General features: G+C 47.1%; 1 protein-coding gene across 1 annotated transcript in view; it reads right to left on the bottom strand.

Moving 5' to 3' along the window:
• The window catches only part of SPG7 (SPG7 matrix AAA peptidase subunit, paraplegin), a 73,343-nt gene continuing 48,638 nt past the window's right edge, over positions 1-24,705 (bottom strand). The window contains exons 10-17 of the mRNA XM_038754325.1: positions 18,213-18,337; positions 16,707-16,809; positions 14,912-15,022; positions 10,537-10,652; positions 8,187-8,343; positions 5,796-5,959; positions 3,827-3,904; positions 1-289 (exon numbers count right to left, since the gene is read on the bottom strand). Coding sequence (XP_038610253.1) covers positions 104-289; positions 3,827-3,904; positions 5,796-5,959; positions 8,187-8,343; positions 10,537-10,652; positions 14,912-15,022; positions 16,707-16,809; positions 18,213-18,337 — 1,040 coding nt within the window. The 3' untranslated portion in view covers positions 1-103. The remainder of the gene's footprint in view (positions 290-3,826; positions 3,905-5,795; positions 5,960-8,186; positions 8,344-10,536; positions 10,653-14,911; positions 15,023-16,706; positions 16,810-18,212; positions 18,338-24,705) is intronic.

Here is a 24,705-nt window from a genome sequence, read left to right as displayed (position 1 = left end):
GAAAAGGAAATTAATTTACTGGTGTCTGGAGAAAGTCCCAAACCCTCCTTCCCTCCCAGGAGAGGTCAGAACGCTCTTCCTCCTCCTCCTCCTCCTCCTCCTCTCATTCCTCCTCCCTGGGCCGGCCTCGCTGGGGGGCTTCCTCTTCCCCCGGGTCCTGCTTCTCTCTCTCGGCATCGATCCACTTCTGAGGGGAGATCAGCTTTTTAGGTCCGTGAGGAGGGGGCCCGATCAGGGTCTCAATATCCTCGTAGTTTATCACTTCCTTCTCCAATAAGGCATTCGCCAACTGGAAAGAACAAAGAGGAGAAATACGGGTCAACGGGACACAGAAAAGGGCCTTTGGAGATTAAAGCATCAGCGCAAGAGGCAAACGTTCAACAACATTCACAGTGGAAAAATCAGCCCTTGAAATCCTTAGTAGCTTTCTCAGGAACGAGAAAAATCAAGCTTCAGTCCTTGCAGTTGCAATTTGGATTTGTATCCTTTATTGACGCTACCCCATGGTACTCATATTCATATCTATAATTTCTTTACAGTAATGTCTGCCTCCCCCTCTGGAGAAGCGGCGTGGCTCAGTGGAAAGAGCCCGGGCTTTGGAGTCAGAGGTCGTGGGTTCAAATCCCGGCTCCGCCAACTGTCAGCTGCGTGACTTTGGGGCAAGTCACTTCACTTCTCTGGGCCTCAGTTCCCTCATCTGTAAAATGGGGGTGAAGACTGTGAGCCCCCCGTGGGACAACCTGATCACCTCGTAACCCCCAGCGCTTAGAACAGTGCTTTGCACATAGTAAGCGCTTAATAAATGCTATTATTATTACTATTATTAGACTGTAAGCTCCTTCCACACAGGGAACGTGCCTACCAACTCTGTTACGGTGTACTCTCCCAAGTGATTAATTAGTACAATCCTCTGAACTCAGCATATCCTTAATAAATATGATGGACTGATGGACTCAATCCACTCCACATCACATCTTTAGGCAAGCCATCAAATCAGCTAAGTGAAGGTAGTAGGGGGATGGAGGAGTTACATAGTCATCAAACCACAGAAATGTAAAAGGGGGTGCCAAATTACTGAAGCGCTTTGTACAGTGCTCTGCACACAGTAAGCGCTCAATAAATAATAATTGCATTTATTAAGCGCTTACTATGTGCAAAGCACTGTTCTAAGCGCTGGGGAGGTTACAAGGTGATCAGGTTGTCCCACGGAGGGCTCACAGTCTTAGTCCCCATTTTACAGATGAGGGAACTGAGGCAAAATAAATACGATTGATTGATTGAAAAGAGATGCACCGTGACCTAGCGGATAGAGCTAGATCTTCTCATCCCAGCTCCACCGCTTGTCCGCTGTGTGACCCCGAGTAACTCACTTTACTTCTCTGTGCCTCAGTTACCTCTTCTGTAAAAAAATGGGGATTAAAACTCTAAGCCCCACGGAGGACGGGAACTGTGGCCACCCCAATTTGCTCGTATCCATCCCAGCACTTAGTACGGTGCCTGGAACATAATAAGCACTTAACAAACACCATAAAAAAATGGGAGATGGGGGACGAGAGATGGATAGATATAGAGAGCAGTAGCATGTGGGGACGAGGATTGTCCTACGATTGATGATTTGGGACTGGGTTTGTTGTTATAATTGAGAAACACAGCCCAGCACAGAGCTAAATGCAATACTTCAGACTGAGATAGCTTTAAATACCTTGATTCCCAAACATGGGTCCCATATCTGTGAGCCCGTCGTCTAGACTGTGAGCCTGTTGTTGGGTAGGGAACGTCTTTATATGTTGCCAACTTGTACTTCCCAAGCGCTTAGTACAGTGCTCTGCACACAGTAAGCGCTCAATAAATATGATTGAATGAATGAATGAATCTAAAGGATGAGGAAGAACACACCATGCCAACATGACTTATCATCCCTCTCCCCCTCGTCCCCCTCTCCATCCCCCCATCTTACCTCCTTCCCTTCCCCACAGCACCTGTATATATGTTTGTACATATTTATTACTCTATTTATTTATTTATTTATTTTACTTGTACATACCTATTCTATTTATTTTATTTTGTTAGTATGTTGGGTTTTGTTCTCTGTCTCCCCCTTTTAGACTGTGAGCCCACTGTTGGGTAGGGACTGTCTCTATATGTTGCCAACTTGAACTTCCCAAGCGCTTAGTACAGTGCTCTGCACAAAGTAAGCGCTCAATAAATACGATTGATTGATTGATTATCATAATAATAATGATGGCATTTGTTAAGCGCTTACTATGTGCGAAGCACTGTTCTAAGCACTGGGGGGGATACAAGGTGATCAGGTTGTCCCACGTGGGGCTCACGGTCTTAATCCCCATTTTACAGGTGAGGTTACTGAGGCCCAGAGAAGTTAAGTGACTTGCCCAAAATCAGACAGCGGACAAGTGGCGGTCGGGATTAGAACCCATGACCTCTGGCTCTTCCCACTGAGCCACGCTGCTTCTCTTATGGCTTACAGTAACGTAGGCAAGGGAGAAATCTTCAGAACCCTATCAGGGGAAAAACACAGAGGCTCACTTTGGCTCTCTTTCATTTCCTAAACTGGCTCGATTAGGTGACGACACAATTCCCCTAATTTGTGCCCCTTATATCTCTTAGGAGGGAGCATCAACTTGGGTCGGAGCGAGGACATTTTAGTCTCCTAGTTACGTGGCGCTCTGGTTTCTTGGCTGACTTGAGTTACTTTATACTGGATTCGGTTCTGATGGAGGCAGAGGAGGGGTTCTCACAACAAAGAAGAAGAGGCAGAAACCCCAACACATGTGCTTGCTAGAGTACTTATCTCTAGTTACCATCAACCTATCAATCAATCGTATTTACTGAGCGCTTACTGTGTGCAGAGCACTGTACTAAGCGCTTGGGAAGTACAAGTTGGCAACATATAGAGACAGTCCCTACCCAACAGTGGGTTCACAGTCTAAAACCTACCCACTTAGTCTTCCCTGTCCCCAACTCCACCCCCTTGGCTGGGATCCTTGGGCACTAATTAAAACCCTATTATTACACTCAGGGTCTTCCTTGCTTCTAGTATTCATTCTGGTTGCCAGGGCAAGTATGTGCACAGCACTGTACTATATATATGTGTGCACAGCACTGTCCTGTATATATGTATATATGTTTGTACATATTTATTACTCTATTTATTTTATTTGTACATATCTATTCTATTTATTTTATTTTGTTGTTATGTTTGGTTTTGTTCTCTGTCTCCCCTTTTAGACTGTGAGCCCACTGTTGGGTAGGGACTGTCTCTATATGTAACCAATTTGTACTTCCCAAGCGCTTAGTACAGTGCTCTGCACATAGTAAGCGCTCAATAAATACGATTGATTGATCGATTGATTGTACTAAGCACTTGGGAAGTACAAGTTGGCAACATATAGAGACAGTCCCTACCCAACAGTGGGTTCACAGTCTAAAACCTACCCACTTAGTCTTCCCTGTCCCCAACTCCACCCCCTTGGCTGGGATCCTTGGGCACTAATTAAAACCCTGTTATTACACTGAGGGGTCTTCCTTGCTTCTAGTATTCGTTCTGGTTGCCAGGGCAAATAAAAAGTGCCAATATATCATGTTTCCTGAAATCAATCCATCAATGAGTGCTTACTGTGAGCAGAGCAACGTACTGAGAGCTTGGGAGAGTACGATGCAACAGGGTTGGTACGCACGCTCCCTGCCCACAACGAACTTACAGTCTAGAAGAGGAACTAGATCATTTAAAGACCGGCTGATGTCTCTCCTCATCTCTCGAATTACATTTCCCGAACTACTGCAGAAAACCTGCAGGCTGCCGTACCGCGTGTAACTTGTCTACGTTGTCCTGAAGCACTTTCTCAGTGCGCCGGTAGGCCTTGGCGACCAGCAGTTTGGCTTCCTGCAAGAGAAAAAAAGGCAGAGAGACTTGAAATACCGCTCCAAGAAAGATGCAGTTTTTTCAAACCCTGTTCCTCAAAATGGGGTCCACGATCAATAGATCAACTGATCGACTTACTGTGCGCACAGCACTGCGCTAAGCACTTGGGGAAGCACAGGACAGCAGGGTTGGCAGACACAATCCCTGCCCACGAAGAGCGTAGGCTCTACGAGCGGTGGGACAGACATTAAAGCAGATGAAGAAGCAGTGCAGCTCAGTGGAAAGAGCACGGGCTTTGGAGTCAGAGGTCATGGGTTCAAATCCCGGCTCCGCCACTTGACAGCTGTGTGACTTTGGACAAGTCGCTTCACTTCTCTATGCCTCAGTTTCCTCATCTGTAAAATGAGGATGAAGACTGTGCGCCCCCCGTGGGACAACCTGATCACCTGGTAACCTCCCCAGCGCTTAGAACAGTGCTTTGCATGTAGTAAGCGCTTAATAAATGCTATTATTATTATTATTATTATTATTATTATGAAGGGCAGGGAAAATAGTAGATATAATATTTTCAGAAGTATCGTGGGGCTGGGATGAGGATCCAAGTGCTTCTAGACTGTGAGCCCACTGTTGGGTAGGGACTGTCTCTATATGTTGCCAACTTGTACTTCCCAAGCGCTTAGTACAGTGCTCTGCACACAGTAAGCGCTCAATAAATACGATTGACTGATTGCAGGATCCAAGGGCTTTGGAGTCAGAGGTCATGGGTTCAAATCCCGGCTCTGCCAATTGTCAGCTGTGTGACTTTGGGCAAGTCACTTAATTTCTCTGGGCCTCAGATACCTCATCTGTAAAATGGGGATTAAGACTGGGAGCCCCCCGTGGGACGACCCGATCACCTTGCGCTTAGAACAGTGCTTTGCACATAGTAAGCGCTTAATAAATGCCATTATTATTATTATTGCAGAAGTACACAGCCACTGTATTCCTTGTCTATGCAGAGGGGAGGATGGACAGGGGAAATAAAAAGCTTATTCTGGGAAGACCTCTTGGAAAAGATGTGATTTTAGGAGGGTTTTGAAGGGGGGGAGAGTGGTGGACTGTTGACTCTGAAGGTGGAGAGAGTCCCAGGCCTGAGGGAGAACATGGGTAAGGGGTCTGTGGTGAGGCAGATTCATTCATTCAATCGTATTTATTGAGCACTTACTGTGTGCAGAGCACTGTACTAAGCGCTTGGGAAGTACAAGTTGGCAACATATAGGGACAGTCCCTACCCAACAGTGGGCTCACAGTCTAGAAGACAGATAATAATAATAATAATAATAATAATAATGGCATTTATTAAGCGCTTACTATGTGCAAAGCACTGTTCTAAGCGCTGGCAGAGACAGAGGTATAGAATAGGCTGGTGTTAGAGGAGTGGAATGTGTGGGTTGGGTTTCAGTAGATCGGCGAGGTTAGGTAGGAGGGAGAGAGCAGGTTAAGTGCCTTAAAGAAGTTTCTGCATGATGTGGAGGTGGATGGGCAACCACTGGAAGTTATCAAGGAGCGGGGAGGTGCGCCCAGAACTATTTTCTCAGAAAAATGATCTGGGCAGCAGGGGAAAACATATACTTGGAACGGGAAAAGGTTGGAGGCAGGAAGGTCATCAAGGGGGCTGATGCCGTAGTCAAGGAGGGACATGCAAAGTGCTTGGACCAGCATGGAGGCAGTTTGGATGGACAGGAAGGGGTGGATTCTAGATGTGTTCCGACATTCAACTGCCAGGATTTGATGACTAGCTGGGTAAGTGGATTAAAGAGGGCAATGAGTCGGGGATAATGCGTCGAAGCTCACTCAAGAAGATTCAAGAACAGAGACCCCCCCACCAATTTCATCTTAGAAGGTATTTTGAATGTCACCATTACGTGCTTACATGGTCCATCATCTGCTGAAGCCCTTGGCTGAAAGGGCGCCGTCCAATTCCTGGGGTGCTCTCCAGTTCCGGGAAGGAAACAGGCCCGACGGTGGGTACCATCCCATACTGCTTCACCATGGCATAGGCTATCTTAGTGACTTTTCGCAAGTCATCCTGTGCCCCTGAACCACCAGGACCAAAAGGAAGAGAGAATTAGACTTCTGACCAGGTTCACGTCCGCGGGCATATATTTGACTCTGACCTGAGAACCTAACTTCTTCAAATCAGCATGGCTCAGTGGAAAGAGCCCGGGCTTTGGAGTCAGAGGTCACGGGTTCAAACCCCAGCTCTGCCAATCGTCAGCTGTATGACTTTGGGCAAGTCACTTAACTTCTCTGCGCCTCAGTTACCGCATCTGTAAAATGGGGATTGAGACCGTGAGCCCCCCCGGGACAACCCGATCACCGTGTAACCTCCTCAGTGCTTAGAACAGTGCTTTGCACATAGTAAGCGCTTAGGCTTCAAGCAGGGGAACGGACCGACAGGTTCTGAGGGCCGGGTCACCCAGACGACACAATAATAATGGCATTTATTATTCCCTTCGAAGCCCTACTGAGAAATGTGAGAAGTGAGAATATGAGGGTTGAAGACAGCTTTGGGGGGAACAGTAATAATGATGGTATTTTTTAAGCGCTTATTACGAGCCAAGTACTGTTCTAAGTGAGAAGCAGCATGGCTCAGTGGAAGAAGCCCGGGCTTTGGAGTCAGAGGTCATGGGTTCAAGCCCCGGCTCCGCCAATTATCAGCTGTTTGACTCTGGGCAAATCACTTCACTTTGACCTCATCTGGAAAATGGGGATGGAGACTGTGAGCCCACCCCGTGGGATAACCTGATCACCTTGTAGCCTCCCCAGCGCTTAGAACAGTGCTTTGCACATAGTAAGTGCTTAACATGTTTTGTTTTGTTGTCTGTCTCCCCCTTCTAGACTGTGAGCCCGTTGTTGGGTAGGGACCGTCTCTATATGTTGCCAACTTGTATTTCCCAAGCGCTTGGTACAGTGCTCTGCACACAGTAAGCGCCTAATACAACTGAATGAATGAATGAATAAATGCCATCATTATTATTATTATTATTAAATCCCGAATGATACCACATCTACTCATAAAGAACTGCAAGGACTTAACAGAACGGTTCAAACACATCCGGGGCATAGCACGGGCCTTCTTTGGGTCACTCTTACTTTCCCATGAACCCCCAGATCCACCCCGAGACCCAAGATCCAAGTCCAATCCTGAGACCATTTATCCCACCTCAGCTCAGTGCTTAAACCGAGGAGAAGGGGGAGGAACGAGGAACTCTAGGGGAAAAGGGTCCTTTGACTCCTCAAGCCCCAAACTCTCGCTCTCCCACTAATTCAATGATAGCTTTGGAGAACAAAATGGGTGAGATATTCTCTCAAAGATGCTCACGCTCATTGCTGTAGCCCTGTTAGAGCATAAGATCCCTGTGGGCAGGAAATGCCTCAATCTTTGTTTTATATTTCCCAACCATGTAGAACACTGCATTGAGCTGAATGAGCAATGAATTCTTGTTTGCTGCTGCTACTACAACCACATTCTGCCTCCCCCTCAGCGTCATCTATAAACAAAAAAAGTCTGCTAATGTCTGTGGTAGAAAAGAGAGTATAATACTATTTTTAAACCAAACAGAATATTAGAATGATATGCTCCCTCGAATCTTACAAACAGGTTCCCTGAGGCTGGGAATGAGTGATCACCCAGTTTCTCTACTTCTCAGAAACCATCTCCCTAGTTGGGTATTATCTGGTTACGATTTCATAATTTTCAATTCAGCTATGGGTCTTTTCCTCTTCTCTTTACCCAACGGGGGAAAAAAGGGCCACCTGTAGTTCGGCAGTAACTCACAGAGTTTGCTATAAGAGCAACAAAGATGCCCTTAAAAAGCCTGCGTCTTAAAGGTGTATTTCCTTTCTATCTCCCATTTTCTTTTTCAGATATCACCTTGCAGCCAGTGAACAGCAGTATGGAAAATTTTAAAAAAGGCCATTTACTGTAGTTCAGCAGTAACTCAGAGTTTGCTATATGCAAAATAGTAATAATGGTATTTGTTAAACGCTTACGTTGTGCCAGGCATTATTCTAAGCGCTGAGTACTAAAGTTGCTCTTAAAAAGCCTGAGTCTTAAAGGTGTATTTCCTTTCTAGCTCACATTTTTTTTATAATCAGCTATTACTGTGTATCCAGTGAACAGCAGTCTGGAAAATTTTGGAAATGCCGACAAGGTTTTTTTAAAATTTCTTCCAACGGAAGGAAATCCCGGCTGAGGGGGTGGGCTTGGTGGTGAGACTCTGACCCCGGGAGTCTGAGCAGGGTCCCGGCTCCCCCTCACCTGAAGTCACCTTGTTAAAGGAGAGGGCTTCAGACACTTGGCCTCCCAGTGCCATGCACATCCTTTCGAAGAGCTGCTCCTTTGTAAAGAGATACTGGTCCTTCGGAAGAATCTGAGCAAAACCCAGGGCCGCGTTTGTCCGGGGAGCGATGGACACCTGCAAAATGCCCAAATGACCCTTAGAGATTGCAGGTGTAGCCTGGGGCTTCCAAGAGAAAAAGGCATCGGTGAAAATGCAAGGCGGTGCAATCGGCTGCATTTAATCTCGGGATGGCAAAATGGTCAAGTGGGGATCCCGGGAACTAATCTCGATGATGGAATGGCCAGTAACATTTAAGAAACGTGGCTCACAGGAGGAACAACTGGCTTTCCATCCGGAATAACGTTTACGGTACCTTTGGGATTGGAGGCTTTCTCCCTAGGAAATTACTGCTGGGTATGCCAAGTAGCCCAGAAAAACATCAGACGGCGTTATTACTCGAAGCTTAATTAGAAACCAGTCAAGGGGCATTCTCCGGAGCCCAGCTTCGTTTACAATAATACCTACCCTCTTTGTGTTACAGGAATGTTTGCAACCGATCAGTGGCGGGCTGAGAGCATTTAGGAAGGCGCTAAACACCGACGGCTCTGACCTTGGCAGAAGTGATTCTTTCCTCTCTGCTTTAGGAGCCCCTTGGCCTGGGGCACAAGCAAACCCCCTAAGGCTGTGCCTGCCTCTCTCACAGTGGTGACCCTCAAAAGGGATCCATTTGCCTATCACTGGGGAGCCCGGAAATGCAGAAAACTTACAGGGAGAAAAGGAGAGAAAATAATCCCAACAGGCTAATGTGGAATGCCAATGACCTCATCATCAGTTCATTGAACCAAAGCTACCAGGGAAAACTGGGGGTGGGAGGGGAGGGCAGAGAAAGCTGAGCGCGCCACAGTACTGGATATTGGCTTGACCAAGTGAGAGAAGCCTAATCTGGTCTAATTCTGAGCTCAGCTGGTTCACAGAGTCAGCCTTCTACAATTCGACCCGTTCTTCTACAATTTATGTTCTCGTGCCTGTGGCGAGAACACGGTCGGGAGATTAGGGAACGTTCTCTCCATGATGCACGCCCGTCTGGATGCACCGTGAGTACGATGATATTACTTTTTATGAGCGTGAGGCTTTTCGGGAACACAGCCCCCGTGATAGGAGAAGAACTGACTTCTCCACTTTTCTCTGAATAGTTACGTTAGCTGGGCAATTGGACAAAATTGCTCTGCAATTCTAATGGGAAAATCAACTCAATTTAGAACCTGGAAATATTATAACTAAGGAAAATGACTGTAAAGGGCTTGGGAAATATTTACTGCTCCCACAGCAATGGCACAGAGACCCACCACATTGATCCTTTCAGAACTAAGGCAGCCAGGGAGGGGAGAAGCTTCTTCTGCATGTGACCTTGGGCAAGTCAGTCACTTAACTTCTCTGTGCCTCAGTTACCTCATCTGTAAAATGGGGATTAAGACTGTGAGTCCCTCGTGTGACGTGGACCGTATCCGACTTGATTAGCTTGTACCTCCCTCAGCACTTAGTACGGTGCCTGGCACACAGTTTTACCTCCTTCCCCTCCCACAGCACCTGTATTTATGTTTGTACTTATTTATTACTCTATTTATTTATTTGTACATATTTATTCTATTTATTTTATTTTGTTAATATGGTTTGTTTTATTGTCTGTCTCCCCCTTCTAGACTGTGAGCCCGCTGTTGGGTAGGGACCGTCTCTAGATGGTGCCAAATTGTACTTCCCAAGCGCTTAGTACAGTGCTCTGCACACAGTAAGCACTCAATAAATACGAATGAATGAATGAACAGTTTGCACTTAATCATATAAAAAAAAACAAGCAAAAAAATAAGGTCAGTTGCTCTCTAGCCACCTGTCAGACAGTACTAACACGCTGAAGCCTATTCTGAAATAGCAAGAAACGACTTATGCTACTTAAGTTTGACACTTCACCTGCCAGGAAATAATATTTCTGCTCCTCCTCTGGCACACTAGAGGACTCCCACCCCAAAGGAGAGCAAACGGAGGATGATGACAGTCTGCTTTTTCCATTTTACACTTGAGAACATAAGATATGTCTCAGAAAACAATTGGCTACCGAATGAGGTAATGCCGCTCCACCTCTTAATAATGGAGTCCAATAATTGATTCCTTCATACTCCAGTTGGCTAATCTGCAACGGTGTTATCTTTCCCGACGGGAGACAGGGGAGGGCGACCGGGAAGAGTTCCGGGAAATTGCCGCAGAGCAGGTGGCATTCGGTAAACCCGGAACGAACCAGTTGGCATAGTTAGTGTTCAGTGGCTAGTGACTTACCTTCATCACCGCCTCTGTGTGTTCCAGCAGCCAGCCAACCAAAGCATGCCCTGACTCGTGAAATGCCACAATCCTCTGCTCTTCCTTGGAGAGAATCTTGCTCTTTTTGGCAGTACCTAATGGAAGCCAAAGGTTTTTTCTTTGAGTGTGTAAAAAGGAAGGTCCAGGCACGCTCGGGGTGAGTATCCCCCCAATCAATCAGTCGTATTTATTGAGTGCTTACTGTGTGCAGAGCACTGTACTAAGCACTTGGGAAGTACAAGGGACCCCAGGGACCATGGTTTTCTACATGGCCATAGGTCCTAAACAGCTCTTTCCATCCTAAGGAGAGAGAGCCACAATCCAGCCCTTGAAATTCTCCTCTGCTCCTTCTGCAACTTGGATACTCCCTATTCTACCCACTTTCACCGAGGAAAAAACTCAACAGGAGAGAGAAAAGAATCAGGTGGGTGAGCTTAATGGAGCCGTGGCACTAAATCACTATCTAATGCCCCCATTACATAAACCTAATAACTTTTCCTCGGGGACTGTCTTCATCTGCTTCACTGGAAGCAGCGTGGCTCAGTGGGAAAAGAGCCTGGGCTTTGGAGTCAGAGGTCATGGGTTCGAGTCCCAGCTTCGCCACTTAGCTGAGTGACTTTGGGCAAGTCACTTAACTTCTCTGTGCCTCAGTTCCCTCATCTGTAGACTTTTAGACTGTGAGCCCACTGTTGGGTAGGGACTGTCTCTATATGTTGCCAATTTGTACTTTCCAAGCGCTTAGTACAGTGCTCTGCACATAGTAAGCGCTCAATAAATATGATTGATGATGACGATCTGTAAAATGGGGATGAAGACTGTGAGCCCCACGTGGGACAACCTCTTCACCTTGTGTGCTTAGAACAGTGCTTTGCACATAGTAAGTGCTTAATAAATGCCATTATTATTATTATTATTACTGTAAAATGGGGATGAAGACTGTGAGCCCCACGTGGGACAACCTCATCACCTTGTGTGCTTAGAACAGTGCTTTGCACATAGTAAGCGCTTAATAAATGCCATCATTATTATTATTATTATTATCTCAATCTAAAACAGCCCCACAAATACCTTTAAGTCGGTGGACAGGTAACCACTTTGGCCCACTGCGCCTCTCCTTTCTCAGACACAAACTGGGATGACAGGGGTTTAGAAAATCCTAGTATCCCTCTCTGTTAAAGTCCTTTTACATCTAGACTAAAGGCTACCATTTTAGAGCCCAGTTGGGGAAAAAAAAAATCATAACGCTTGCCTGAAGCATACGGAAGACATTTTCAAGCCACATTACCTCATTCTGCTGTTAGGGCATTACACGGAGAAGCCATCATGGCAAGCTGCCATGCTGCATTTACCAGAGGTGGTCTTCAAGGGGGAAAAAAAACGAAAGAAGTGGCCACTGGGTAGAGTGGCTGGGCAGCAGGCCAAACAAGGAAGACTACAGTGTGACTTCTAAGAAGAGGAGGAGTCCCTTGGGTAGCAAAGGAGGCGGAGAGCAGGTGCATGCCTCTCTTAGGGAAGGCAAGGACCCTAGGCGTCTCTGTTGGCCTAAGCAGATCCACTGGCTGGCCCAGACAGCAGACAGCACGACGACTGTGAGCCCGTTGTTGGGTAGGGACCGTCTCTATATGTCGCCAACTTGTACTTCCCAAATGCTTAGTACAGTGCCCTGCACACAGTAAGCGCTCAATAAATACGATTGAATGAATGGGAAGGTGGAAGAGAGGGCGAGGCAGCTAACAGGGCCCAATGCCCCAAGCACATAATAATAATAATAATAATTGGCATTTGTTAAGCGCTTACTATATGCAAAGCACCGTTCTAAGCGCTGGGGAGGCTACAGGGTAATCAGGTTGTCCCACGTGGGGCTCACAGTCTTAATCCCCATTTTACAGGTGAGGTAACTGAGGCCCAGAGAAGTGAAGTGACTTGCCCGAGATCACACAGCAGACCTGTGGCGGAGTCAGGATGCGAAGCCATGACCTCTGACTCCAAAGCCCGTGCTCTTTCCACTGAGCCACGCTGCTTCACATGAAGCGTGTGCTTTGGCCAACCCTTCGGCCATGCGTCCCCTCCCCTCTCTCCTGGCCCTCCCAGTGGGTCAAAGAGAGGGGAGTTCCCCTAGCCCTAAGCTGAAGTCCTGCGTCGGCCTACTGAAAACGCCAAGCCCACTGTAGCGGCCTCGGCTAGTGGGTATTATATCAATGGGTGATCACGTACTCTTACACAATGTGTTACTTTTGGAAAAACTGCTCAGATACTGAATCATTTCATTTCATATTACGATTATCTGGTGAGGAGAGAGTACCACATAAATATGAATTAAGCGAGAGGTTGCTTCTGGGGTGTTCCCCAAATTAAGGGGCAAAGTCAGAGTCTCTCTGTTTGATACTGGCACGAACCTGTCCCTTGATCTTATCTACTAGGAGGCCTTCCCAGACTGAGCCCCTTCCTTCCTCTCCCCCTCGTCCCCCTCTCCATCCCCCCATCTTACCTCCTTCCCTTCCCCACAGCACCTGTATATATGTATATATGGTTGTACATATTTATTACTCTATTTATTTATTTATTTTACTTGTACATTTCTATCCTACCTATTTTATTTTGTTGGTATGTTTGGTTCTGTTCTCTGTCTCCCCCTTTTAGACTGTGAGCCCACTGTTGGGTAGGGACTGTCTCTATGTGTTGCCAATTTGTACTTCCCAAGTGCTTAGTACAGTGCTCTGCACATAGTAAGTGCTCAATAAATACGATTGATTGATTGATTGATCTACTCTGTCAGGCTCGAGGCATGTCCTGACAACCTTAATGGAAAGACATCCTAAACCTAATACTCAATTCTCATGAATAAAATACGGTTCATCTGTGATTCCCTCCTAGTCTTCGTTTAGAAAAGCGACGGGCAGCATCAGTGCAGCACTTCAGACGTGCACTTATGGGTACCAAGGGCCCATCTCTGGGAAAGCAAGAGATACAGCCCTCTCCAGACATTAGCCAGACGGCCTTCCTCTATTCTTGACTCAGTTCACTCTGGATTTCATTAAAGAAAGGGAAGCTCAAGGCTCAAATTACACTGCGTTACATTTTTTATACGGCACTTTTTCTAAGCATGACGAGATGAAAGAAGGCACAAGAAATGAATTTATCCTAAATGCTGGCTTTCTTGATCAAGATTCATTTTCCTACTCATAGTCGAACACGGCAAAGAAAAAAACAACCCACAATCAGACAACTGTGCACACCACCAGTTCTATAAAAACAAAACGAAAAAACCCAAAAAACAAAAGGAAAATTTCAGAAGCTGATAGCGAGGTGGGGATGGAAGGGGTGGAGAAACTCCACATTTTACATAGATATTGAAAAAGAAAGACAACATCACTGGTATTTCTCTAGATGGCAGCAACTACAAATTCCCTAGTAAGGGAGAGAACGTAAATCCCTAAAGCAGCCCTGATTTGAGTTCATTTTATTAAAAACAGCAGGCAAGTTCCTGAGGACTCCTTAACAAATGTATATTGTACTGCAGTTGCATTCTCAGACTGATCCCAATTGAAGGAATCATTTTTAAAATCCAGGAAATAAGAGAAACGAGACTTTGTAAAGGTCTTGGAATTCTGTTTCACAGCACTAGAGACTCCAGCTAGAATGAAGAGGCACTCTTATTAACAAGAACCCTTCTCCCATGTGCATGAAGCTTTTTGAAGAGCTGGGAACGCTACCCAGGAGGCAACCCATGGAGCACAAGCTGGATTACAAGGGAATAAGGACAACCTTAGTCCTTCCCAGACTGAGCCCCCTCCTTCCTCTCCCCCTCCTCCCCCTCTTCATTCCCCCGCCTTACCTCCTTTCCCTCCCCACAGCACCTGTATATATGTTTGTACGCCTTTATTACTCTATTTATTTTATGTGTACATATTTATTCTATTTATTTTATTTTGTTAACATGTTTTGTTTTGTTCTCTGTCTCCCCCTTCTAGACTGTGAGCCCACTGTTGGGTAGGGACTGTCTCTATACATTGCCAACTTGTACTTCCCAAGCGCTTAGTACAGTGCTCTGCACACAGTAAGCACTCAATAAATATGACTGATTGACCAATTTTTATTTATTATTATTATATATAATAATTATATAATTATATTATATATTATAATTATATATTATTATTATATTATTATTATTTTATTTTGTTAATATGTTTTGTCTGCCTCTCCCTTCTAGACTGTCAGCCCGCTGTTGGGTAGGGACCGTCTCTATACGTTGCCAACTTGTACTTCCCAAGCGCCTACTATAGTGCTCTGCACACAGTAAGCGCTCAATAAATACGAGTGAATGAATGAATGAATGAATGAACCTCCCTACCTGCAATTACTCGCTCCACAGCGTATTCAAAGCTGAACGTATCGATGGATTTGTATCCCTCTCTCGCAGCGTGCAGTGCGGCTTCATTACATATGTTTGCAATGTCGGCTCCTAAAAGCAAAGACGTCGTCATGAGCGAGAACAACGGGGCAAGGTCCTGGTTTCTTAGGCTCGGTTGGTAAGTCCTGGGTTTGGGCCCACTACCTTCAGCTGCTCAAATTCAGATTGGGGGGAGGTAGGGGTGGGAGGGCACTCAAGGGGCAGGAACAGGAGATGACTCCCGACCTCCCTGTGGCCCGGAGGGACGAAGACCGAAGGTTATGGAGTGTGGTGGAGTGGAGTAGCGACAGCAGCTCTCTCCCGGAGGCCCAGCTTTCCAAGGAAGTTGGGAGGGCAGCGAGAGGGGGAGATGGGAGTCCAGAAAGGCAAGAGGAGGTACGGAGGAGGTAAGGGTGAGGGGGATCGGAAGCCCACGCTGAAATCAAAGCCTTAGCCCCTAGTAGGGGTACAAAAGACAAGCAGACATGGTGGCCAGTTCAGGTTGACAAAAGAAATGCTCCAAGCTTTAATACGAGCCCTTAAGACCCTACTGAAAGCTCATCTCCTCCAGGAGGCCTTCCCAGACTGAGCCCCTTCCTTCCTCTCCCCCTCGTCCCCCTCTCCATCCCCATCTTACCTCCTTCCCTTCCCCACAGCACCTGTATATATGTTTGTACGTATTTATTACTCTATTTATTTTACTTGTACCTATCTATTCTATTTATTTTGTTAGCATGTTTGGTTTTGTTCTCTGTGTCCCCCTTCTAGACTGTGAGCCCACTGTTGGGTCGGGACTGTCTCTATATGTTGCCAGCTTATACTTCCCAAGCGCTTAGTACAGTGCTCTGCACACAGTAAGCGCTCAATAAATACGATTGATTGATTGATTAAGACGAGCTCCTTTTCATTCCTAGGGAATAAGGAGCGAACGTGATTTGGGCCGTGTTTCTACTGACTTTGAGGTTGGCCCAAACTGGCCATTCTCTGTCGTGGAGATAAAAAGAACGCGCCAGCAGTTCTATCCTACACAGAACCGAAGGACCCCTTCGGTGGCCATCCCCGTTTCTCCAGAGCAGTGGGAACACCTGGTCTCAATCTGCGGGGCAGAGGGTGATGGGGGAGCTTAGGGTTGAAATAGTAGCACCAGTGTACTACGGCTTGTTAGACGGGGACCCTAGGAAAATTAAACCGGTACTCTTGGATGTGCAAACAAGTCCTGTGAAGCCCCGAAGGGAGCCCCACACTGGAAAAGCTTGTACTTCAAACTACTCCTACCTTCAGACCTTTTCAATTCTCTATTCAGGATCTGAACTACCCTCGGTGGGTGGCCTGGTCCAATAGGAAAGTGGATAAGTAACCACCGTTCATTGCTGTCCTGGATGGAAAAATGACCACTTTCTACAGTTCTCACTGATTTAATCATCCTCTCCCTTGCCCCCGGGGTAGTGAATGGTTCTCGCCTCGATGGCTACCGAGTAGAACACGAAAATATATTTCTCATGGAAATGCGTCACTCACAAGTGAAGCGGCACAGACCTCCGGGGGTGGGGGGGGAAGATACCTGAAACCCACAGGTTTTGAACAATTTTCCAAAACAATTTTATTTGAGTCGCTAGGAAAAACAGGTAAAAACAAATCTCACACCTTCCTTCAGGGAATATTCGAAGGACATAAACTAAAGCATCACTAGGTTTGCGTCCCAAAGAGCCCTTTTGGCGGCTGAGGAACACACCAAGGGAGAAATTATTTTCCTTACCACTAAACCCGGGAGTGAGCTCCGCTAGGCGCTGGGAATAAAAAGTGCCGGTCTGCGTCAACTTCAGACTCTTCAGGTGCTGTTCAAATATCTCCCTCCTCTCCTTCAGGAACACAAAAGGACAGAGGTCAGGAATGTGTGTGTGTGTTTGTGTGCGGGTTCCCATCCAAACTACCGTCTACGGCTGATGACCCGGTAACACGTTCTGGCCCTGAGAGCAGAGAAGAGCTCACCGGTGAACCATCTTCCCCCTGCAAGAGAAGACTCTTGGCTTTTATAGACCCGTCACGGTCCCACAGGGGCTGAAGGGAAAAGGCGGATCCCATTTGTAGTTGGGAATGAATGCCAAAGCGACTTCTCCCGCGAGAGGGGCCGCTAGAGGGAAGAGCGCCTCCGGTTTTCACTTCCCGGAACATTATTTACCAAGCTCGGCTCCAGCCCTGCCTTAATAACCGCCTCGCTTCCAAAATTGGCACAGATGGACGGGGGTTTTCGATGACTCACCGGCTTGCTCTCCTGAGCTCATCTCTAAGGGTGACACGACCCAGCTTTCACTTTTATTTGCTTCTCCACGTCGCCCTCCCCCAGTTCTGTTATCGCTACGGGGCCTGCCCCACCAGGCTGGGGCTCCTGTTGCTTCGGGCGCCGCCACAGAGAGTCCTTCAACGGGGGGTAGAGGAGGGGTGGCAGGCCGGGCTGGCCCAGGAGGTCCTGATTAAAACCCTCACGAGCTCAGTTGCCAGAGCCTTCCCTTTCTTCCTTCCTCCTTTAGGGGCGGCTCCACAGTTCATGCTTCCCCGACCAGATAGAATCAGGCATCTGAGGTATTTAAAACGAAAACCGAGGCCGTCTGCAGAGTTGCAGGTGGAAGGAAGGGGTGCCATGAGAAAAGAATGGGATCCTTTCTACTTTCTCTCAGGATCCGGTTTCAAAGAATCTGCTCCAAAACCCGACCCCGGCCGAGACATTCGACCCCAGATGCTCGGGGGATGAAGGGAAAACCAGCAGTGGTGGGGAAACAGAAAACAAGTTGCAAAACCAAAGACAGGAATGAGCCAAAATACAATTTGGACAGATAGCAGCCAGAGGAAATTCGCTCCTGACATCTGCACCAAAGGAATGTTGCTAACGAGAGCCATCCCCTGTGGGGGTAGAGCTCCCTGGAGAATGAGTCTATGCAGCTCCAGATTTCATGGGGTGGGGGGGGGATGCCCAAGGGGTTCACACAATGACTATTTCCATGACAAAAGGATCACCCTCAACCCCCAGTCCTGGGAACACACAGAGCCATGCAGCTAGCTCACAAAATCCACTGCCGGGGGTGAGGGTAGATATTTCAGGGGCTCAGGCTCTTCTATTAGTTTAAGGCCTTGGGCTCGGGGGCCCGTGTGATTGCCACCTGATTCAGAGCTGCTAGTCTCGCTACTACCGAATTGCCAACCAAGGGATCTGATGGGCCAGTGTGACGGAAGGGGCCCGTCAGCTTAACCGCCTTTTTGTTCTAACCTGAAGCGTGGGGAGATCAATGAAAATGTGCCTGTCCAGCCTTCCCGGCCTCATCAGGGCATTATCCAGAATGTCAGCTCGATTGGTGGACGCCAGCACGATGACATGATCCGTGGTTCCCATTCCTGAGGAAAAACAAGATCGGTCGTCAAGGGTTTTGGTTTTCGAGCAACATGGGACACACTGGCGACTTGATTTTGCTGACTCTTCAAGACACAGGGCAGGTGGGGATTTCTCAACTATAAAGAAACACTAAAAAGGAAACGGCGAGTTCATTTGTCACCTCTCCTTCTGAAGCTGAACACTCACAGAAACACACACACACACACAGTGTGTATGTGATAGTGACTTGCCCTTGCTTAGTATCTTTCATTCAATATGAACTTCACAAACAAGTCGTGGTCCCATTTTTATCGACAGAGAAACAACAGAACGATCCACCCAAGGCTATATAGCGTCAGTGGCAAAACTGCAAACAGAAACCAGGAGCCCCGCTACATAGTCCCCACTCTAAGTTCTAAGACAACAGTCCTTGGAGAGATTTATGTTTCCCTTTAAATGTGTTACAGGAGGAAGGTATTTTTACTGTACTATTGAACTCTGTGAGATACGGACTGCTTTCCCGTGTTCGCTGAGTTTCCTTGGGCTACAGTCCCTTTTTATGTGGAACATCTGCAACGCTACGCTACACCACATTTTGTCCGAAGGCCGTAGCCTGGGGGTAAAAGGTGTCTGATTTACAGCTGGGACAGTCAGTTTGGCATTTCTGAATCGTCCTGAAATTCCTGCTGTGGTGGTCAGCTTTGAGAGTTGAAGAAAATATCGATAAATCAACATTCCGAGCATCAGCTGCTAACGGACTGCTAAACGGAAATAAAACTGAACAAGAGTACAGAGAACTAAAACTCGGTAACTTGAAATATACTTGAAATATAACTTGAACTTGGAGAAGCAGCGTGGCTCACTGGAAAGAGCCCCGGGCTTTGGAGTCAGAGTTCATGGGTTCAAATCCTGGCTCTGCCAGTTGTCAGCTGGGTGACTTTGGGCAAGTCACTTCACTTCTCTGGGCCTCAGTTCCCTCATCTGGAAAGTGGGGATTAAGACTGTGAGCCCCTCATGGGACAACCTGATCACCTTGTAAACTCCCCAGCGCTTAGAACAGTGCTTTGCACATAGTAAGCGCTTAATAAATGCCATCATCATCATCATCATATATACTGATTCCGAACGGACGGATGTCAACAAAACGAACTCCATTTTCTCACTCCCAGCAAAACACAGAGCTGTGGGGTATGCAGCGAGCTTCCAAGACAAGAGCTATATCTGGCTCACACGCCGAGGTCTGCTGAGTCACATGGCTACCCAACCCAGGGTGAGGCTTTGCAGCTCCTGAACAGTCTCAGAGCAACAGAAGAGCCTCTCAGCGGGAGGGGTGGCTTGAAAGTACCCAGAAGGAAAGTGTGGCTTACTTACAAATGTGCTGCAATCTACCCCAGTCCCTCCCGAATTCTCAATAAACTCCTTTAGGAGCCGATATTCCACAGAGAGGGGTGGCTTGAGAGTACCCAGAAGGAAAGTGCGGCTTGCTTACAATTGTGCTGAAATCTACCCCAGTCGTCATCATCAATCGTATTTATTGAGCGCTTACTATGTGCAGAGCACTGTACTAAGCGCTTGGGAAGTACAAATTGGCAACATATAGAGACAGTCCCTACCCAACAGTGGGCTCACAGTCTAAAAGGGGGAGACAGAGAACAAAACCAAACATACTAACAAAATAAAATAAATAGAATAGATATGTACAAATAAAATAGAGTAAAAAATATGTACAAACATATACACATATATACAGGTGCTGTGGGGAAGGGAAGGAGGTAAGATGGGGGAGATGGAGAGGGGGACGAGGGGGAGAGGAAGGAAGGGGCTCAGTCTGGGAAGGCCTCCTGGAGGAGGTGAGCTCTCAGCAGGGCCTTGAAGGGAGGAAGAGAGCTAGCTTGGCGGATGGGCAGAGGGAGGGCATTCCAGGCCCGGCGGATGACATGGGCCGGGGGTCGATGGCGGGACAGGCGAGAACGAGGTATGGTGAGGAGATCAGCGGTGGCAGAGGAGCGGAGGGTGCGGGCTGGGCTGGAGAAGGACAGAAGGGAGGTGAGGGAGGAGGGGGCGAGGGGATGGATGGACAGCCTGGAAGCCCAGGGTGAGGAGTTTCTGCCTGATGCGCAGATTGATTGGTAGCCACTGGAGATTTTTGAGGATCCCTCCCTCCCTCCAGTCCCTCCCGAATTCTCAATAAACTCCTTTAAGAGATAATAATAATAACAATGATGGCATGTGTTAAGCGCTTACTATGTGCAAAGCACTGTTCTAAGCGCTGGGGGGGATACAAGGTGATTGTGTTGTCCCACGTGGGGCTCACAGTCTTAATCCCCATTTTACAGATGAGGTAACTGAGGCTCAGAGAAGTTAAGAGACTTGCCCCAGGCCACAATCAATCAATCAATCAATCATATTTATTGAGCGCTTACTGTGTGCAGAGCACTGGACTAAGCGCTTGTGAAGTACAAGCTGGCAACATATAGAGACAGTCCCTATCCAACAGTGGGCTCACAGTCTAGAAGGGGGAGACAGAGAACAAAACCAAACATACTAACAAAACAAAATAAATAGAATAGATAGGTACAGGTAAAATAAATAAATAAAGTAATAAATATGTACCAACATATATACATATATACAGGTGCCACACAGCAGACACATGGGGATGCCAGGATTCGAACCCACTGTTGGGTAGGGACCGTCTCTATTTATTCATCATCATCATCAATCGTATTTATTGAGCACTTACTATGTGCAGAGCACTGTACTAAGCACTTGGGAAGTACAAATTGGCAACATTTATTGCCAACCAGTACTTCCCAAGCGCTTAGTCCAGTGCTCTGCACACAGTAAGCGCTCAATAAATACGATTGAATGAATGAATGAATGAACCCACGACCTCTGACTCCCAAGCCCGGGCTCTTTCCACTGAGCCACGATGCTTCATCATCACCATCTTTTGGGTCGTCTACTATGCGGCACTTTAGAATATAATGGATATCCCTAGAGGAGCTGGCAGTCACGTGGTGGCTGACAAACTCCACTCAGACTATTGTACATTATCTGCTTTGCAGCTGAGGAGACCACGGCTTAAAATAAATCTGGCTCTTCAGACAAATGCCCAGACGAAAACAAGAGCCATCAAGGGCAGATTTCTTGCGGCAGCCACTCTATTGTACTTGCTTTCCGCCCAAATTACAGTTGACGGGATACCCTGATCACGAAAAGATCCCCAGAGGAGTGGAGGACATACAATTATAGTTTTCTGCCTCTACCGGGGACCGTAACTACGTTTTCGCAGACAGATGAGAATCTCTCCCATTTATAAATACCTTCAGGCAGGGAGACTCAATCCCCTCTCTTAGTAACCACTCGAGAGCTCGTCTTAGATTTCTTCTGAAAGGGTCAAAGGAGCGAACGACAAATGGTCAGCACTGAACAAATACCTTCTAGACAATAAGCATTTTTCAATGGGAAAACAGGGAAGAGGGTGGGGAGCAGGGAAGAGAAAGAAGACAGGAGGAGCCATTCAAAAGGAAAGGGGACTGAAGGGGGCCAGCAGAGAGGAAGGAGCTGAACAAATGGGATGGAGCGATAAAGGAAGCACGCAGCCGAAAATTCAAATAACGGCAAATCCCTCTGTTGCAGGGTCAGGAGGGTGGCTCCGGGTGCAGTAGGGCATGGGTGGGGAGCAAATGATGCGAACCCGCTCCCGCTGGCCCAATTCTGCCCTTTCCAGCCCCACCCCACCCTACGCTCTTTTGTCTTTTTCTTACCCCGGTATTCAGCGCATGCAGAAATGTGGTGGTTTTCCACTTTCCCTGCAGCTGGGGGTGGGAGGGGGTCTCCAGATGGTCGGCTCCAACTTTCCCTCCCCCCAAATCCACACCCGCCCTTCCCACTAAGAGATCTTAGTGCCGGGTTAATGGCAGGCTCGCCGCTCTAGGATGACGCACTCGAACTGTACCGCAGCAACCCTCCATCATCATCAATCGGATTTATTGAGCGCTTACTGTGTGCAGAGCACTGCACAAAGCGCTTGGGAAGTACAAGTTGGCAACATACAGAGACGGTCCCTACCCAACAGTGGGCTCACAGTCTAAAAGCCTCTGAAGATTGGCTCCGGTACCACAGATTTATTTGGGGGAAAGGAAGGGTTCGACACGGCTGCATCTACCTTAAAACGTGAACAAGAGCTGTGTGCAGAACACTGTACTAGCACTTGGGAAAGTACAGTATAACAATATAATAGAGTAGACACATTCCCTGCCCACAGCGAGCTTATGGTCTAGAGGGGGAGAAAGACATTAAGATAAATCAATATATATTGATATATACTGATATATAATTTATAATCAATAAACTTCGGCACATAATACTTAAGTATTAAGTATGAGAAGAAGCATAGCTCCATGGAAAGAGCCTGGGCTTGGGAGTCACAGGTCATGGGTTCAACTCCCGGCTCCGCCAACTGTCAGCTGTGTGACTTTGGGCAAGTCACTTCACGTCTCTGTGCCTCAGTTCCCTCATCTGGAAAATGGGGATTAAGACCGTGAGCCCCCCGTGGGACAACCTGATCACCCTGTATCCTCCCCAGTGCTCAGAACAGTGCTTTGCATATGGTAAGTGCTTAACAAATGCCATCATCGTTACTATTATTATTATTATTATTATTATTAAGTGCTGGGGGAAAGGCGAATAAAGGGAGCAAATCGGGGCCACACAGAAGGGTGTGGGAGAAAAGGAAATGAGGGCTTAGTCAGGGAAGGCCTCTTGGAGGAGATGTGCCTTTAATAAGGCTTTGAAGGTGTGGAGCGTAATTGTCTCTCGGATATAATAATAATAATAATAATGGCATTTATGAAGCGCTTACTATGTGCAAAGCACTGTTCTAAGCACCGGGGATGTTACAAGGTGATCAGGTTGTCCCACGGGGGGCTCACAGTCTTAATCCCCATTTTACAGAAGAGGTAACTGAGGCACAGAGAAGCTAAGTGACTTGCCCAAAGTCACACAGCTAATCGGCGGAGCCGGGATTTGAACCCATGACCTCTGACTCCAAAGCCCAGGCTCTTTCCACTGAGCCACGCTGCTTCTCCAGATACTTAAAAAAAAAAAACGTTGTCTTACCGGCAGAGTGGTTCCTAGTTTAGGGGCTTAAGGGCGGAGAGCGATAAGGAGCACAACCACTGACCATGGCAGTAGTTCTGTTAATAATAATAATGATGGTATTTGTTAAGCCTTTACTATGTGCCAAGCCCACCCCACAACCTTCTCCTTTCTACGCCCCCGTCCTTGGGCCGAACCAGGGAAGCATGGGGATGGAAGGGGCTTCCGAAAGTACAGGGTTTTGGGTAAATGTCTGGATTTACCCTATCACAGGGATGGCATTGCTTTAGTGGGAGCTGCTGAAACGCTAAGAAGGTGCAGGGAACAATGACCAATGAGACCCACGACTGACAATGTCACATGTGTGACAAACAGTGTGGCCTAGTGGAAAGAACATGGGCTTGGGAGCCGGAGGACCTGGGTTCTAATCCTGGCTCCACTACTTGCCTGCCATGTGACCCTGGGCGAGTCACTTCAATTTCCTGGGCCTCCTGGGGATTGAGACTGGGGGACAGGGACTGTGTCCAACCCGATTTGCTTGTATCCATCCTAGCGCCTAATATTCGTTCATTCATTCAATCGTATTTACTGAGTGCTTACCGTGTGCGGAGCACTGTACTAAGCGCTTGGGAAGTACAAATCGGCAACACATAGAGACGGTCCCTACTCAACAACGGTCTCAGTCTAGAAGGGGGACAGAGACAAAAAAAAATGGTGCCTGGTACATAGTAAGCCCTTAACAAATACCAGTTATTATCATTAAGGGCATAATACATTGCTTTGCACTCAATGGTCAGTAGAAAAATATCACCGATTTTTTTAAAATGGTATTTGTTAAGCACTATGTCCATGTCCCACATGAGGTTCACAATCTTAATCCCCATTTTACAGACGAGGTAACTGAGGCCCAGAGACATTCAGGTTTTTCCATTCTGCTTTCATCGCATCTGCCTATCTTGAATCTAGACATCCCCGCTCTCTCGATGTATTACAAAGGTCTATCCAAGTCAAAAGAACGTCTACATTGTGTGGAGAAGCAGGGGATAAATTTTGAGGAGTAAGAACGATTCAGAGACGCTCAGCATCTTTCGACTATATACATTTTAACGGGAACGTGATAGTGAGAACCAGAATGGGCTAGTAGAAAGAGCACGGGCCTGAGTGTCAGAGGCACAAGGTCCTAAATCCGGTTCTGCCACTGGTCTGCTGTGTGACCAAGGGCAAGTCACTTAGCGTCTCCATGCCACAGTTTTCTAATCTGTAAAATGAGGACACAATACCTGCTACT

This window comes from Tachyglossus aculeatus, chromosome 11, assembly GCF_015852505.1.
Source record: "Tachyglossus aculeatus isolate mTacAcu1 chromosome 11, mTacAcu1.pri, whole genome shotgun sequence".
Taxonomy (NCBI): domain Eukaryota; kingdom Metazoa; phylum Chordata; class Mammalia; order Monotremata; family Tachyglossidae; genus Tachyglossus; species Tachyglossus aculeatus.
The sequence above is the reverse complement of the archived record's forward strand: the minus strand, read 5'-3'. Positions and strand labels throughout refer to the sequence as shown.